The sequence below is a fragment of the Pseudochaenichthys georgianus genome, chromosome 15 (genome assembly GCF_902827115.2).
Source record: "Pseudochaenichthys georgianus chromosome 15, fPseGeo1.2, whole genome shotgun sequence".
NCBI lineage: Eukaryota > Metazoa > Chordata > Actinopteri > Perciformes > Channichthyidae > Pseudochaenichthys > Pseudochaenichthys georgianus.
Window position 1 is genome coordinate 37120854 of NC_047517.1, and position 17500 is coordinate 37138353.

Genomic DNA, 17500 nt, shown 5'->3' on the forward strand with positions numbered 1-17500 from the left:
CTCCAGGCCGCAGATAACAGATTTCTGCAAACAGTGACGAGAAAATGTGCCACAAAAGCCAAGTTGTTGTACCCAGAGAGAGGAGAGAGTTTCATTTTACCCACAAAGCACTAAGGAAGGTATTTGTCAAAGCTTTTTAGTCTTTCTTGGGTCTTCTAACGTGCTTTTACTGGATTCACTGCAGCATTTCTGTCACGATCACAGGTACAGGTCAGAACCCAATAGCACGACTCAGATACAACCAGTGTATTGCAATGTTCAGTTTATTCAGGTCAGGGACAGGCAGGGTCAAAACCAGGAAATCCGTCAGACAGGCAACCAAAACCAGACAGGGAGCAGGCGGGAACTCGAGATCCGTAAACAGGCAGGCAGGGGTCAAAAACCGGGCAGGACAAAAATCTAGGCTAGAGAATAACACTCACTGGAGAGCTTGGCGGAAACGACAAGACAATCTGGCAAAGGACAAGTGATAGTGAGGTGGTGTAAATACTGTGGAGCGATGAGGGGATGAGTAACAGGTGGAAAGGCTGAGGAGACCAGGTGAGGGGAGTGAGCTGATTACAAGGGCCTGGAGGAAGGCGGGATCTGAAATGAGAGGAGAGTTAAGATGAGCCGCCAAACAAACAACAATAGATGTGTCTAACTTGTGACAATTTCTACCCATTTTTAAACAGAAAACCCCCAAATGCTGGTATAATGGCCCATTTCCACTGCAGCGCGTAGCACGGTTTAAGTTGCGTTTCCACTTGGCGTAGTTTCGGCTAACGGGTACTTTTTCACAGTTTTCTGGCTCTCCAAAATCCAGGTTCTTTCCGGGCCAACAACCGGGCTGAGTATGCTAAACTAGTGAGAGAATCGCTGGCAACTACAACAAAATGAACATATTTGACCGTGATTTAATTGTAATACACGTTTCAAAATGATGCCGAAGAAACAACATACTGATACCGGTTACTAAAAACCATGAATTAATGCTTTGACAAGTCTGCAGACAGACGGCAGAGAAACACCTTTTAAAATGCGTGTTTTCTAAATGGAGCTTGGCTAAGCTAACGCAGTATATGCTCCGACCGTCCACACTCACAACAACGGCCTACAGACATAAATAAACCAGCGACTGTATTCGCCATGACACAGGCAGTCTGTGGTTTGTACTTGTTTCACTTCTGTCTAGTTTCTGAACAGATATGAGGAGCTGTGAGCTCTGGGTGCTAACAGCTAACGGCTGATGTTGGTTTTGTGTTTCGCATTGAAGATGACGTCACGGCTCCGCCTACACTGCGTTACTATAGTTACTGCCCCAGGTACTAAACTGTAATGGAAACGCAGCATAAACTGAGCCTGGCCTACCAAGGCCTAACTATACAGTACTAAGCCGTGCGAGGCCCTGCAGTGGAAATGCGCCCTCCACTTTAGGGATTGGTTTCTGGGGTGAACTCCACTTCCAAAGTTAAACCAGGGTTTAAACATAAAGTTAGTGTTGCATGTGAATCCGCCCTGTGAGACTTTTTGGCCTCCGGATCCAGTTTCCTGTCAATACCCTGTGGACCGAGGCCCTGTCACTAAACACATTTGGATCCACTCAAGTTAAAGTGTCAGGGGGGGGGACGGCCTGCAGTCCTACAAACACGAGCTGTGGTTATCAGGAGAAATTACACTACTGTCTGAGGTAGAAGATGGAGACACATGTGAGGGTCTTTTTGGTATATAAATATCATAATTTTCTGATGTCTGCAGACAGTAAAACTTCAGCATTAAGTTTTTTGTGACTAATTGTTCATTCGTTTTACGAAACCCTGAGAAGAAATTGACAATTGTTCTTTCTGGTTATCCAGCTACTGGTTAACAACGTCTGATATCGTTTGTTTTACCTCTGTTAATAACATAAGAGGAAGTCTTGCCAGGATAATCTTTCTAAATTCCTTTTCACTTGCAACAAAATATACGTTTTGTCAGACTTTAGCTTTACACACAATTGTTTTAGAGACACATTCTGAAATAGCACTTCATTTTGTAATAAATGGACAAACTGTGTGGCACAATGTGTTGTTGCTTAGTTTTATTTATTTATTTATTTATAGAAGGACCATGCATACAAAAACATTAATCTCAGCAAAGAGAAGAGATGCAATATGCCAGATTATAGCTAATAGCTAATTTCCATCTGTGGTCCTCAGACAGGTTCATAACAATCAATAAACAAACAATAACATTGCATGATCTCTATCAGTCAAACAATACATAGTACACTTGAAATACACTTACATGATCTCGGTTACTCAAATAATTACAAAGCCTGATTTAAATTCAGGTTACGAACATAATAATTAGTACACTTCAAATACACTTCAATAAAATATCTAAGATATAGTTTGACAATACAGTTCAAATTAAATAAAGTCAGATTATAGTGTAATTAATGTTGGCATGACTGGTTGCTTAATATCATTTTTTTTGCACCATAGGAAAACGAGTTCAGTTCAGTTCAGGAAGACGTTTAAAGTCACCAAGGAGAATGTAGGAATGCCTTTATTCCAAATATGGAAACATGTGGTCGGGATGAGCAGGGGCGTTTCCTGGACCTGGGAACATTCGGGGCTTGGCCCACAGTGGCGGCGCCAGAGATTTTCTTTTGGGGGTGCTGTGGGGTAGCTTGACGTTTCATAGAGGGTGCTCAAACATGTCGGGTTTCCCTTTAAGGTACCGGGCGCTACAGTGGGATGTTCGACCGCAACACTCCCCACACACACAGTGACAGTACTCCCGCGACTGTTACAATGAAAGCTCGATAATCAGCTCACGGCATATAGAGAGGCGAAGTCCCTCCCCTTCCGGGGGACCTCCATGGGACCTTATTTCGGAAAAAGTGTGTATTGAAGTCAATGGAGAGAGAAAGATTATCTTTCGATCCCGTTTGAATTGTGCCACGAATTACACATATGATGTTTGTCAATTTAAAAGATAATTTTACAAGTCAAAAAAATTAAAATGTGTCGTAAAAAGTAACACTTTTGTTTGTGTGAAACCGCTCAATGACCTACATCTCCCGCCTCGCTCCACACACCAAGACGGCCGTCACGTTGAAACATTTCACTTCTTTCTTTCAGAATGAGGCGGAAAGTATTAAAAGAGGTGAAAATCACTACAAGTCTGGGCACGTTGAGAGCTGTGCACACACACAAGGGGAGTTAGTCGGTTCCTAAGAGCCAGCATGCGGGACCGGGACTCTGGGAGTTGTAGTCTTTCTAGTTGCGTATTTTTGCGTATTATATTTCAACAGTTTTACGACAAACTGTGACTTTTTTTTACATGGAAATTATTTTTTAAGATTGACAAACATCATATGTGTAATTCGTGGCACAATTCAAACGGGATCGAAAGATAGTCTTTCTCTCTCCATTGACTTCAATACATACTTTTTCCAAAATAAGGTCCCATGGGGCGGAAGTAGAAGGGCGGGACTTCGCCTCTCTCTAGGTGTAAGCAGGGGTAAAGTGCTATTTTTAAAGCCCCGAATGCCAAGGCCAAACACAAACAAGTGATCCTAAAATGAAGGAAATCCACCTTCAAAAGAGGTGTATTTGATTTGATAGACACATGTGCACACAGTATTGCAAATGTCAGGTGGAATTGTACCAGTGCAGTCCTTTACTCACGGATCAAAACCGCACAGGTTGAAAATATGTAGTTAGGATTTCACTCGGGATGTTTTTTTAGATTCAAAGACGGATCATTAAAATTGCCTTCCTCCCTTGCCTCTCAGGGCTTCTGTTAACGATCAATCATCAAGTCTTTATTTCCCACGATCCCTTTCACAGGCAGGCGAGAAGCTGCATCACTTCCTCTGCTTCCAGTAAAGGATTTAATAAGATGGAAGTTAATGTCAGCTCCTATAAAAGGTCTATAATAAAGTATGTTTATCTAAATTCATACACAGCCAGAGCCTAAAGGACACAAATGTCCCTATTGGACCATAGCCATTATGTCATTAAGTCCATTATATCAGGCTTTCGATGGAACACTTGCTTCAAAATGGGACAAATACAGGCTATTTTCGTTGTTTCATGCTACATTTTAAATAAGAATGTGTCATAATCAATGTTGCTTATTATTATTGACATATCACAGACTCAAAACAAATATTTAAAAAAATCCCCTCTATAGTATAATAAAAAAAATGTACAGTAACAATGGCCATTTATTATTTAAGACACTGTTATAACGGGTTAACATTCTGGAAATTAATACATATGTTCAGCACAAACAATGTCACACAGAGAAAGTTGAATATAATATAACTAATTATTCTATTGCATTGTTTTGGACACAAACTATTTGTCCTCGAATGATATCTGAGCAACTTTTCTTTATGGAGACAGAGGTTAAGACGGATTTGACATCAATTTAGTCTGTAGTACACACACAATCGCATACTAATCTCCTGCTATTTACTGTTGTGTTATAAATAAACAAGACTGTGTGTGTGTGTGTGTGTGTGTGTGTGTGTGTGTGTGTGTGTGTGTGTGTGTGTGTGTGTGTGTGCGTGCGTGCGTGCGTGCGTGCGTGCGTGCGTGCGTGCGTGCGTGCGTGCGTGTGTGTGTGTGTGTGTGTGTGTGGTCCAACAATAATTCTACGCAGGGCTTCCACAGTTTGGCTCGACTTCAGGTCTAAAAGTGTCCGTGCTCTGAATCACGCCGTCTATTTTCAGCCGGCTTTCAGACACACACACACACACACACACACACACACACACACACACACACACACACACACACACACACACATGACCCCCCCTCGGTCACATTGTGATGAAATGGGTGTCATACTGATTTTTATTTAGGAGACGCTGCTGAAGATTGTGTATAGGAGCAGGTGACGTCTCCATGAATGCAAATGTTTGAACCCAATAACATTATAATTCTACGGTGGGTGTCCTCTTGGTTATGCAAGGCAAGGCAAGGCAAGGCAAGGCAAGGCAAGGCAAGGCAAGGCAAGGCAAGGCAAGGCAAGGCAAGGCAAGGCAAGGCAAGGCAAGTTTATATAGCACCTTTCAGCACCAGGCAATTCAAGGTGCTTTACAAAAATGAAAGACATTCAGACAAAGGCATTTAAAAACAGTAAAAGATAATAAAAGAAACATTAAAAGCATTAAAAGGAAAAGCTAATAAAATAAACATTAAAAGATAAAAGTTACAGTGCAATTATTTCGGTTCGTGATTTTTAATTTATTCACAGAACCTCCCTTTGGAAATCCGAACATTTCCGTCCCGATTGTTAATTTAGACTGATTGTTTTCACTAGCATCTGTCATTATTGTTAAAGTGTCATTAAATTGTGTGATTCATACTTACACACTACTTGAACTAAATGTAACTACCTTAATTCAGTTATAGACACCGAAACAGGGTCCCCAGCAGTCCTCTCCTACTGCTTCCCGCTTCTCTCTGCTTTGATCACAGTAATAAAACACAAATAAATCTCTTTATTTGATGACAAATTCCACCAAGAATTACCATAATGAAGGCTGTCATCCCTCTTTTTTTTTAAGAGTGTGTGTGTGTGTGTGTGTGTGTGTGTGTGTGTGTGTGTGTGTGTGTGTGTGTGTGGGTGGGTGGGTGTTTCCCAGTAGAAAGACGTCCAAATTAACTGCCCACGTCTGTACAATGAAATGCCATCACGGATGCCACAACAAGTGAGTCATGCTCACGGACATGAGTCACTGATCTTGAGGCGACCAAAGTGTGTTTCTTACCCATGGTGACACTAAAATCTTTTTAACATAATATTTGAAGCCCTTCTGAACTTCCAGCTGTGTGATGGAAAAGCATCAACATGACCTTTTGACCCTAAACAGCAGAAGACTATCATTCCTACATTTTAATGGATGAATGACATCCACTTCTGGGTGGGATGTTTTGGGCTGCTTTCATGTGCCCTTTTACAGTTCAAAAAGTAGGCTAATGGACAAACAGTTGAAATATGAGACAAACGCCAAGCAAGTCTTATTCTTTCTGATTTAACCTAACTTTGACTAATGGATTTTGCAGGCCAAAATGTTTTAGACTAATTTAAATTCATTCAGTGTTCGGCACTATTTACTTTACCTGACGTTTTATGAAGCCGGAAGTATGTCACAGACCCTAGTGCATGTAGCCCATTGACATTTATATAATTGACACAAGAGAGATTGAACGTTTATAAGTTCCTGGATAAGTACAGGTAAGATAAACACCTTAGGTCAGGGGTGTTAAACTCAAATACACATACAAAAATGGGAACTAGTGGAGGGCAGGACTGGTTCAATGTTTATTGCAAAACGTATTGAAATAAACTTATTGCACATATTAAACCTGGAACTAACAAAGCTTACATTATTGCCTATAAAAACAACATTAAACATGAAATAATCAGTTGCATTTATTTCTTATGATTACATTTCCCCACAGGCCAACAACAGCTTCAACAAAACAATTTCCCTCAAAGAACAAACCAAACATGCCCTGCTGTCGTGAGAGAAAGTGCAGAAGGAAGCATCCATTGAAACTCCGTTTGCTGTGATGCTAGTTCAAGCCAGATACTTGGCATCTCATCTTGGGTGCAAGTTCATCAATGTTTGGGGTCAGGCTCTGAGCTGAGGAAACCCTCAGGATTGAGTGAAGGTGTGCGTGCAATATACCGGCGGGCCAGTTCTAATAGTACTTAGAAATGATCCTGCGGGCCGAAATTAAATCCACCAAGGGCCTGATTTGGCCCCCGGGCCTTGAGTTTGACACATGTGACTTAGGTCGAGGTTGAGGGAAGCAGGAGAGCCAATCGCTTCATGTTGAATTTATGAGAGAGACTATTTTTCTTTTGAAGTACACTACTCGATTCCCTGTCGTCAATAAAGAAGAAGGACCCATACAAAATTAATAAAATAATAAAAAGTTCATAGAGGAATTGTTTTTGTTACTGCTTCTGACCAACCACTGAGTTACATCAGCTCAGTAACTTCGACAAGGCCTTGCTTAAAGTAATGAAATAATTAGTTAGCTTAAATCAACGGATACATTTTTTTTAAAACAGTTAACTGAACTAACAGATAACTGTTAAACTGGTTAGCTAATGTAATGTTTAAGCAGTTGAAACTAAAGTAATAAAATAATCAGTTAAGATGGTAAGATTAAATCAGATAAACAGTTAAAACAGTAGGATACAAGTATTTACAAAATATTTAAACACACACATCAACAGATACATAAAAACCAGAAACAGTTAGCTAAAAGTTAGCTGATAACAGTTTAAATGGTTAGCTAATGTAATGATTAAGCAGTTACAACTGTAGCTAGCAGTAGTGGAAAACAGCAAAAATAGTAAGCTAACGTAATAAATAAGCAGGTGGGTCAATTGTTTCAAAGAAAAGGATAAACAATTGAAATAGTAAACTCAAGTATTAAATGACCTTTGAAAAAGTTAGCTGAAAATGTGTTTTAAATAGTTAGCTAACGATGATGTGATGAACAACCTGTTGAAACCGTTAGCTAAACGTAACAGGTAAAACAGTTACGTTAACAGTTAAAACAGTTAGCCAAAACAAATAGTTTGGAAAACAGTACGACTAGTTAATTTACAGTAATCGATAAATCGTTGACATAGTTAGATAACGTAGTGAATTAACAGTTTAAACTGTAAAAACTGCTAAAAGTAACTGGTAATTAGTTGAAACCGTTAACTAGACAGCTAGAAGTAATGAACAAAAACGAATAGTTAGTTAAATGTTATAACCTTTTGCTTCAAAATGTACCAAACCAAACTAACATTTATTTCAATTGCATAAGAATACTCCAACCATATCCAGTAAATATATCGATTTGGGAACATCTGATCATTTTTAACACCACAACAATAGTTTACATGATAGTATTTTTCCAAAGATAAACAATGTTGTGATCTAAATAGCTGTGTTTGGTGAAGACCTCTCATAATTCCATGAGAAATAGGCCATCAGAGGGCAAGACGTTAAATAAATAAAATATCATTATTGTTCAAACAAATCATGTTGACTGTAATTGAGTAAGGCCTGAGGGCAAAGATCATTAAAAGTTAAATATTCTATGGCCTTTTGGGTATTGTAGTGCATTGTCTTGGCAGTTAGATGTAGTCAGAGTAATTTCATGAATTCACATTGACACCATCCTTGCTTATAGAAAACAATGTGACGAAAATATCAACCCTAAGTAGTTAATATTTGAATAAAACAATTTTCATCTCAGTAACCACAGTAACGGCGTTCTACTAACTACATGTCCCACAATGCACCAGGTGTAAACTGGCAAAGTGTTGTCTGGTGCGTGGTGCGGACGTGTTTGACAGTTATTCAAAAATGGGGCCTGAAGTCTATAAGACTGGCTGCTTCTGAGTCAAATCCGGTCTGAAAGTGACCCCTGCAAATGCATATGATACCATATTGTTTTTTTGTTTTTCCAACGTGTTGTTAAGCGGAAAAAACAAATGAATGAACACGTGAAGGAGCAGAAAGCAGGCAGTTTGAAAGCGGGCAACGAACCTAGCGACCGAAGAATCTGTAAATAAGGTGAGGTCTCCCTCCATTGTTATTTCACTCTTCTTGACAAAAAGATTGTGTATATAGAATAGATTATCACTGATTTTACATAACTGTGATTCTTCTATGACTATTTGGTGACAGTTACTTGAAACTATACATGCATTTTTAATAAATAGCAGTACTTTTACAGTTTTCGAGTTCATATTCAAATGTTTTTTTTAATAGTTTTTTTATAATTTTATTTTTTGCTCGTTTTTCTTTCAATGTATCTCCTTTAGCTATGTTTATGTATGGGCCCTGTACACCAAAGCAATTCCTCGTATGTGTAAACCTACTTGTCAATGAACCTGTTGCTGATTTTGATTCTGAAGGTCCGAAGAAGAATAAATCAGGAGTGAGTCATCTTCTCTCAAAACGATCTTTGACGCTTAGCTAAAGTGCTAAAGCTAAGGACCGACAGGCGGACCACACCGACCGGGCAGCACGTCCCTCTCTCCGGTATGATGCCCGGCGACAGCAGCATGGCCTCCATCGTGCAGAGAATCGCCCGGCAAGCTCTCATTACCTTCCGAAGCCCGCCTCGGGTTGGAGACGAGCCCGCTAAATCCTTCCTGGAGAACCAGAACAAACTAAGGAGCCTGATGACGGAAATACGAGCCTCGGATCTGCAGCTCGTCCCGCGGAGATCCGACGACATTCCCTCGGGGCTTCCGTACCACGACCCCCCGGTCACCTACATGCACATCTGCGAGACGGACCAGTTCAGCATGGGGGTGTTTCTGCTGAAAAATGGAGCTTCCATACCTCTGCACGACCACCCGGGGATGCACGGCATGCTGAAAGTCATGTATGGAAAGGTCAGGATCAGTTGTTTTGACAGGTTGGAGCAGACCGACGCGCCCCCTCCTGCAACCCCGCATCAGGTGGGCTCTCTGCGGCGTTCCCTGCTCCGATCCACCGCTGAATTCACGGAGGAAAGTGGGCCATGCGTGCTCTCTCCGGACCGGGACAACCTGCACCAGATCGACGCTGTGGACGGACCCACTGCGTTCATGGACATCCTGGCCCCTCCGTACGACCCGGACGAGGATAGGGACTGTCATTATTATAAGGTTCTTGCAGAAGGAGAGGTCAAAACATCAGAAAAGGACAAGGAGGTTTGGCTCATGGAGATCTCACAGCCTCCGGAATTCTGGTGCGGAGGGGAGCCGTATCCAGGCCCGGAGGTTTGCCTTTGAGCCTGCCGTAAAACGTCTCCTTTTCTCGGGCTGCACTTGGCACAAGGCCGGGGATTTATGTTTGGACAATGGGCTATAAAGGAAGGGTCACTGTAAATCATTACTGAAGCCATCACATGCATAAAGAGGGTCTGCATTTAGCTGTGCAGATGAGATGGTCCTGCAACTGTTTGTCGACTAATCACCAACTAATTTAATAGTCGATTAAAAGTCACTTTTCATACAAATGTGTCAGAAAATGCTGTTTCATGACCCTCAAATAATATAATCCTATATCTGTTGGTTTTGGACCAGAGGTTTCAAGACACCTTGGACTTTAAGAAACCTGGGATGGACACTTGTCTGGGCTCTTAGAGCAAACCCCTAATAGTGAAATAATCAGCCCTGCAGCAAACAATAAGGTGAAATCCTTGTTTTGTTTTGCTCACATCGCTGCCAAGCAATATATAACTCAAGCTTACATTTCACTTGAACAAAAAGATATTGGAGTCCCAAGGCAAGTTTGTACTGAGATCCCAACATTTCTCAATCTCTATTTAGGGTCAAATCAGCTGAATGAGTTATTTTACAGTGTTTCACTTCTAATGCATTGGGGTCTAAAACACATTTCAGATCATTCAGAAAGACGTGAAATCTGAGTGTCAAGCATTGGTCTTTCCGTTTTGAAGTATCACATATATCACGTTGGAGAAGACATTTCAGTGTTCTGGTGATATCAGCAGGATTTCTGCTTTACTGAACACTTTAAATGTCTCTTTTTTTGCAAAAGAGATGCCAAGAAATGATGAGTGATGCCGGGTGCTAATGCTGCGTTCAAGAATAATCAGAAAGGCTGAGTCGGCTTCTGAATCTAAATCTTTTAAGAACACAACATAGCTTTCAGTAATGCATGTGCAGTTATACAAACGGTTGCTGTGAGTTGCATGTGTTCACGCTGCAGAACTGATTATGAATAATATACTTGTTCCCGACTGCACTTGAATGCAGCATTCAAAACAACCTGAGCTGAGAATCTTCCGAGGAAATGTCCACGAACCTCAGGAACGTGTTTGTGTTTTATCGTCTTCCTGCTTCTGGATTTGTGGCGTTTTGTTCCAGAAGTTCTGATTTTTGAATAATGAAAAATCTCGGGTTTATTCTTGTGTTTTAGGACTTTAAAAAAAACTACAGACATTTCTCTTCTTTTTTTTTTCTGGGAGTGTTTGTGATTTGTTTCACTGGCTGACATTGAGGGCATTGTTTGTTTGCAACATGTGCACTAAATGAAGCGTCCCTCTTTTACCACATATGGAAGGAAAGGGTTTAATATTTGTCTCGAATGTCTAATAAGTAGGTCAATAACATTTGAATTCCAGTTTGAAGGAAATCAGAGGTGAATTTGTGAGTTCGAGTTTCTTATAAAATACGAAATGCTTAGGATAAAATAAATAAAACTTAAGTAACAACATGGTTCATTGTTTATTCAAAGATGTACAATTTTAAATAATGCTTAACCTGAAGCTATGAGAAAAGCACTAAACTTGTCAGAACGTGCTGCAAACTTGTGAAGGACAGACCGATGTGCTGTATCACTGAAACACAAACGGGTCTAATAATGAGCACAAAGTCTGTTAAAGTCTCAAACCTGTGTCTAATGCCGTATTCAATATGTTTTGCCTGAAATGAAAGTGTTCTGTTAATCATATAAAATATGCCGTTTATTTTTCTCTCAAACATGGCACGGAAACATCTTAATCAGCTTAAATTGTTTTTACTTTCAATAAAATGTCATATTTCCTTTAGAAGAAAGCTGTTTGAATGAAAGGCCCGTTTCTGTGGTTCATTCTTTAAAAGACTTGAAAGCAATGTTTGTGTTTATTTAGCTGTAAATCAATATTTCAAGTGTTTACTTTACTGACACTATTTTAGTCAAATGTATTATGATACAGTAAGTATACTTCTAGGCAGGCCCGGACTGGCCATCGGGAGCACCGGGAGGTTTCCCGATGGCCTGGCCTGCTAAGTGGCCTGCTGGCCTGAGGATTTTTGCTATGTATGTATTGTGAAGGCAACGCTGCGCAAATGTGGGTCTGACTCTGCCTCACAGAGGGTGACTGGCTGTCTACATGATGTGGCCTGCCCACATGGCCACTTTCATACATACCATACACTAATGCCCTCGATTGGTCTCTGTGTCATTCAAGCTCGGGAGGGTGTGTGTGTATGTGTGGCGCAAGTGAGCAAGAGAGAGAAAGCGCGCGCATCGGTTACGTGTAGGCTATTGTTGTTGTTAGCATCTGGTGCTAGCTAGCTGCGCTAACGGATATAAGGAGCTGTTTCAACAACAAGGTGGAGGAGAGTCCTCTCCTGTCAGACTGAGAGGCTGATAACTACAGCTCAGGTGAGGTAAAGGACTCTGCTGAGTGTTTAGATAGTTAACTTAGTTCTCAGTGGGTCTCACGGTTTGGTCGCCATTCATGTAAACACATATTTCCATTTGAAGGGGGAGTGATTAGTAAAATATGTGAACAAATGTAAGATAAACTTTAAAAACTTGTTGAGAGCTAAAACCAGTCTTTGCTGCTGCCTCAAAGAGGAGAAGGGGGGAGACAGGTGAGGCTGGTCCAGGAGCCCAGACACACTCACAACTATAAATGAACCAAAACAAATAAATAAACAAGTTTCACTGTTTTATCATATTGGATATGGTATGTTATTGGTTATGGCCATGTTATTATGATTGTATGATTATTTAAATGTATACAGTTCTGTTTCATGTGGGTGTAGTCTCTCTCTTTATTTCCCCCTCAAAATGAACCAGATTGATGCATTTAAAGGTGGGGTAGGTACGTTTTAGAAACCGGCTCAAGAAACACTTTTTGTTATATTCCATGGAATGCTCTTAACATCTCGATAGCAATGAATATCTGAAGTGCTTTGACAAAAAATCCATTAAAAAATATCATCTGTGGAAGCCGTGGCGCTGTAAAAAGCACGACCAATCATCTGAGCCAGCCCGGCTAAAGTAACTGGATGGCCTACCTGCCTGTCAGCCTTCCATCTGTGCACACACTGATCTCGTGCCCTCATTGGTCATGTGCGCGTTCGTGTGTGTTGGAGGAGGGGCTCTGTGAGGAAGTGGCAGATTTGTTCCTGTTGTGTATTTTCAAATTCTAGTGCACTCCAGCTGGTTTCTCCAAAATGACCTACCCCAACTTTAAGTCCAACATTTAAAAAATAAATCTTACCGGGGGAGAATGCCCCCGGACCCCCCTATAGGATTTGAGGTCCACTCCCACTTAAAATATGTTCACATGAATAGGTTCCTAAATAGATTTGTACATTTGTTTAAATAGTAACCCATCTCCATGTTTATTTTTTGGAAGTAGATTTAGAGGGCTATCACTACGGGCAGCAACGCTGTAAATATTGATAAATAAATCCAGCAAAATGGCACAAAAAACTGGTAGTGGCCTGGCTGGGTGTATAATTCGCGGCCTGACTTATTGTCCCAGTCCGGCCCTGCTTCTAGGGCTGCACGATTTTGGGAAATAATCTAATTGCGATTTTTTTTCTGACAGATATTGCGATATTTGTTGTTAAGCGACCCAACGGAAGTTTATTGTAAAATGCGGCCATAACTCCGGCTAGGAAGGTCGTATCAACGTGCTCCCGTCTCTAGCACCCCGCAGCCCGAGCTACGAGTGAAAGAACTAAACTTACATGAAACTTCCGTTGGGTTGCTTTAAAGTCAAGCTTCAGTTTCAGATTCTCCCTGTAATAGAAACACGTGATGGAGCGTCACTAACCTGACTCAGATGCTTCCACCAAAGCATCTAAAGCTCCATAGGAAGCCATTTGGAAAGAGCAGGCACTTTCAGAAGCACTTGGCAGGTGATTGGATCAATCTGTCTCCTTCTATCATGGGCCACTTCTGATTGGTTAACAATGGCTGGTACATGTGGAGCACAGCACTTCTGATTGGTGTGGATGACTGACACACAAGAAGAACAACAAAAATAAAAAATTGCAGACATTGCGATTTGATAATCGCATCATTAAAAATCGTGATTTCGTTTTAAAATCGTTCAGCCCTAGCACAAATAGCATGTACACATGGAAAGCACATTACCTTAAGTGCAATTTGAAAGTATTTGTACCCAACTTGAGCTTTAGTAATTGCCTTTATTTAATAACCTTATAGTTTCTTTGAAATACAGATTAGATATGCTAACATACAACTTTATTGATCCCTTGGTCAAATTAATCTTGACAGTGTCTTTTTAATAATGAACTTGTATTCATGAATCAGTTCTGTCTGCAAACAACATAAAGTATTTTATTACTGACAAGAACATGTAAATGTGATGGTCTAAAGTAAAGCACACGTGTCAAACTCGAGGCCCGGGGGCCAAATCAGGCCCTTGGTGGATTTAATGTCGGCCCGCAAGATAATTTCTAATTCCTATTAGATCTGGCCCGCCGGTATATTGCACGCACACCTTCACTCCATCCTGAGGGTCTCCTCCGCTCAGAGCCTGAGCCCAAACATTGATGACCTTGCTCCCAGGAGAGATGCCAAGTATCTGAGCTAGCATCACAGAGCAGCACACTGACTTCAATGGATGCTTCCTTCTGCACTTTCTCTCACGACAACAGGGCATGTTTGGTTTGTTCTTTGAGGGAAATAGTTTTGTTGAAGCTGTTGTTGGCCTGTGGGAAAATGTACTCATAAGAAATGACTCTGGAGAAGCTGCAGATAGAGCCGTAAGAAATGAATGCAACTGATTATTTAATGTTTAATGTTGTTTTTATAGGCAATAATGTAAGCTTTGTTAGTTCCAGGTTTAATATGTGCCATAAATTCATTTCAATAAGTTCTGCAATAAACATTGAACCAGTCCGGACCTCGACTAGCACCCATATTTTCTTTTGGCCCACTGTGTGTTTGAGTTTGACACCCCTGCTCTAAACAGTAACCTTTCTGCAGCTTTTGGTATGGCATGATCTTCTTCAGCAGGAGTTTTAAATGTATGAGTTTAAAGATGTCATGTGACCATAACATCCAGAAGTTTAAATATTTTTTAAAAAGCGTTATATATAACACAAAATAAAGAGCCTCAACTCGACAAGTCCACATTTATTTGCATTGACAAGAAGCATTGGTCCAGCAGAATAAAAGCTTTAGTGCTCGACTTGTTTGCATATCAAATATAAAACACAACCACTTGTATTTGTCCAGTAACTCTCTTTCTTCTTCTCTCACATTCATCAGGTAGAAATGCTGTTTGAATCTTCACAAGTATCCCAGGTCTGTGCATACTGAACGCATCCACAAATATAAAATATAACCAGAAATACATCTGATTATCCGGCTACAATCTCTCAAAATCCCAACATACGCTGCATGTAATACACCAAAGTATCAACTCTTCATCCGGTGAATTAAACATCATTATTTTTAACATTTAATCTACAAAAACAGGTTAAAAAAGCTTCTCCTTGCTGCATCCCGCCATTGAAAAATTCACAGAGTTCTTTAATAAAATAGTGAAAGTAATTTGTGTTTGCCATCAGATTTATGTCAATATCAAAGCTTCCAAAACGAGTACTTACAATAAGGAATGCATTTTTTGTGTGATAAATAAGCATCATAAGACATATTTAGTGTCACTACAACAATACCAAATATCGTCTGTTTGTATTTGTCTCTTATAAACCCTACAAGATGTCTTTAAAGATATTCATTATTTAGCTGATATACAACAGCTGAGATGGGATTATCCTAAATAACTTGGGAAATGTGGAATTGTATGTCCTTTGAGTGACTGTCCAAAAATCTTTGTGTATATTTCTGAAATGAACTATTTTGTGCATTTTACAGAACCACCTGAGCAGGACACTGACAGCTGACTCGCAGGGTTTCAGTCTGGTTTGCGGCCTGAATTGTAATGTAATCCCTGAGAACATGAAGCAGATACAGTCGTAGACACAATGCCTTGCAACGGAGCACTAAAGCAAGCCAAACTCCATATCTTACAATTAAGAAGAAATATAAAATAAATAATCAGCTTTCGATAATTGATAAATGGTATTTTTCATTATTTTCTGAGACCAAACGATTAATCGAGGAGAAAAGCAACGCTACAATAACCAGCTTCGTTTGTATGGGCATTTCTAATTTGGACCGTGATAAGTGAAGAGTTGTGTTTTATATAAATACTGAAGGCATGACCAAGCACATCATAGTGAACTCTGGTTCTCCCTGATTCTTATGTTTCTTAAAGATATGGCTTCCAAAGATATTCCATCCATCTTTTTTCTGAGAACAACAACTTAGTCTACAAAATAGGATTTGGGCTCTTTTTGCACACAGTGTCAGCAGGAGCAGAACGTTTACATTCAGCAGCTTTGCGCATGCGCAGCGAGGATCAGGCCGCGGAGGACTTTTTCTCCCTCTGCCGCAGGTGGATCTTCATGTGCCTCCGCCTCTCGTCGCTGCGGGCGAACTTCCTCCCGCACTGGTCGCAGGAGAACGGCTTCTCCCCGGTGTGTGTGCGGATGTGTGTGGTCAGGTGGTCGCTGCGGCTGAAGTTCCTCATGCAGATGCGGCACTGGAAGGGCTTGTGGCCGGTGTGGATGCGCAGGTGCCGGCTCAGCTCGTCAGACCTGGAGAACCGGCGGTCGCAGCTCTCCGCCGGGCACGGGTACGGCCTCTGGTGCACGGGTGTTTTACTCGGTCTGTTCGGGTACTTCCTGGGTCTCAATATGGGTCTGAGAGGGAGGCTCTGGTGGTTTGGGAAGGCAGCAGCCATGGGGCCATCTGCGGCCATAGAGGGCGCGCCGAGCGTAAAGTTCCTGATGGTGTTGAGGGGAGTGAGAGGGGGAGGCACCCTGAGGGAGTCCAGAGGATACGGGAGGGATTTCCTGTCAGAGAAAGCCGCCTGGAGGTCTCTCTGGCAGCTCTGCGGGTAGAAGCCTCCGTAGTCCGGCATGATGGAGAGCAGCGTGCCGTCCACACTCGGTTTTGGCACGGAGCTGTAGTTTTGGGGCGGGAGGTAAGACACGGAGCAGGTGGATGTGGCCAGGTAGCCCCCTGCCGGCTGCTCCTGGTACATGTCCCCGCTGCAGGAGTAGGAAGGGCCCGCGTGGGGGTGGGGGTGGTGGTGAGGGGGCGCGTACATGTGGCTGATGTCCGGCTGGCCGTGCGCCATGGTGTCGTCCCCCGCTGCGTAAATATCTGGCGATTCTGAGCACGTATTCGGCCCCGGGGCAGCGATGTCAGCGCTGATCACGTCGATGACGCCCCCCGGTGTCCACGGGCCTCCGGAGCCTCGAGACTCCACCGAGAACTTGCCGGTCAACGCCACGGGGTGCGTGCGTAAAGTTGCCACGTAGTGTGCCAAGTCTCCGTGCAGAGACAGCTCCGGTGTGCTCTTCCCCTCAAACAGGAGATCACCTGCAAAATGGAGCAAAACACCACCGGTTAGAAAAACATCTAGAAACATGATATATTAAGATCATTGCACAATGTTCATTTTTCGCGCAACACTTATGAGTTAATTTCTCTTGTTCAGGATCCCCAATAGCACTAAGCAGGCTATTCTTGTTAGGAACACCAACCTACAGCCAAGCATACTTAACAAACAAAACACCCCCATATCGACGTGTTTTAAAAAAAGTTAAGATTACATTTATTTTCCAATAGTGACCTGTAGAGAGGCCGATGTAATAACAA

At 41.7% G+C, this 17500-nt stretch overlaps 3 protein-coding genes across 3 annotated transcripts in view; 1 reads left to right on the forward strand and 2 right to left on the reverse strand.

Moving 5' to 3' along the window:
- Positions 1-17500, reverse strand: part of crls1 (cardiolipin synthase 1) — a 404081-nt gene that overhangs the window by 220844 nt on the left and 165737 nt on the right. The window lies entirely within an intron of this gene.
- On the forward strand, positions 9033-11615 carry adob (2-aminoethanethiol (cysteamine) dioxygenase b). The gene has a single exon (XM_034101199.2). It carries the CDS (start codon positions 9046-9048, stop codon positions 9781-9783), a length of 738 nt encoding a protein of 245 aa, XP_033957090.1. The 5' UTR covers positions 9033-9045; the 3' UTR covers positions 9784-11615.
- Positions 14903-17500, reverse strand: part of LOC117460020 (early growth response protein 2b-like) — a 3088-nt gene continuing 490 nt past the window's right edge. Inside the window, exon 2 of the mRNA XM_034101227.2 lies at positions 14903-17221. Coding sequence (XP_033957118.1) covers positions 16194-17221 — 1028 coding nt within the window. The 3' untranslated portion in view covers positions 14903-16193. The remainder of the gene's footprint in view (positions 17222-17500) is intronic.

What these genes read in the sequence shown, in the direction of transcription:
- adob (XM_034101199.2), top strand. Translation starts at nt 9,046, where the DNA reads ATGATGCCCGGCGACAGCAGCATGGCCTCCATCGTGCAGAGAATCGCC.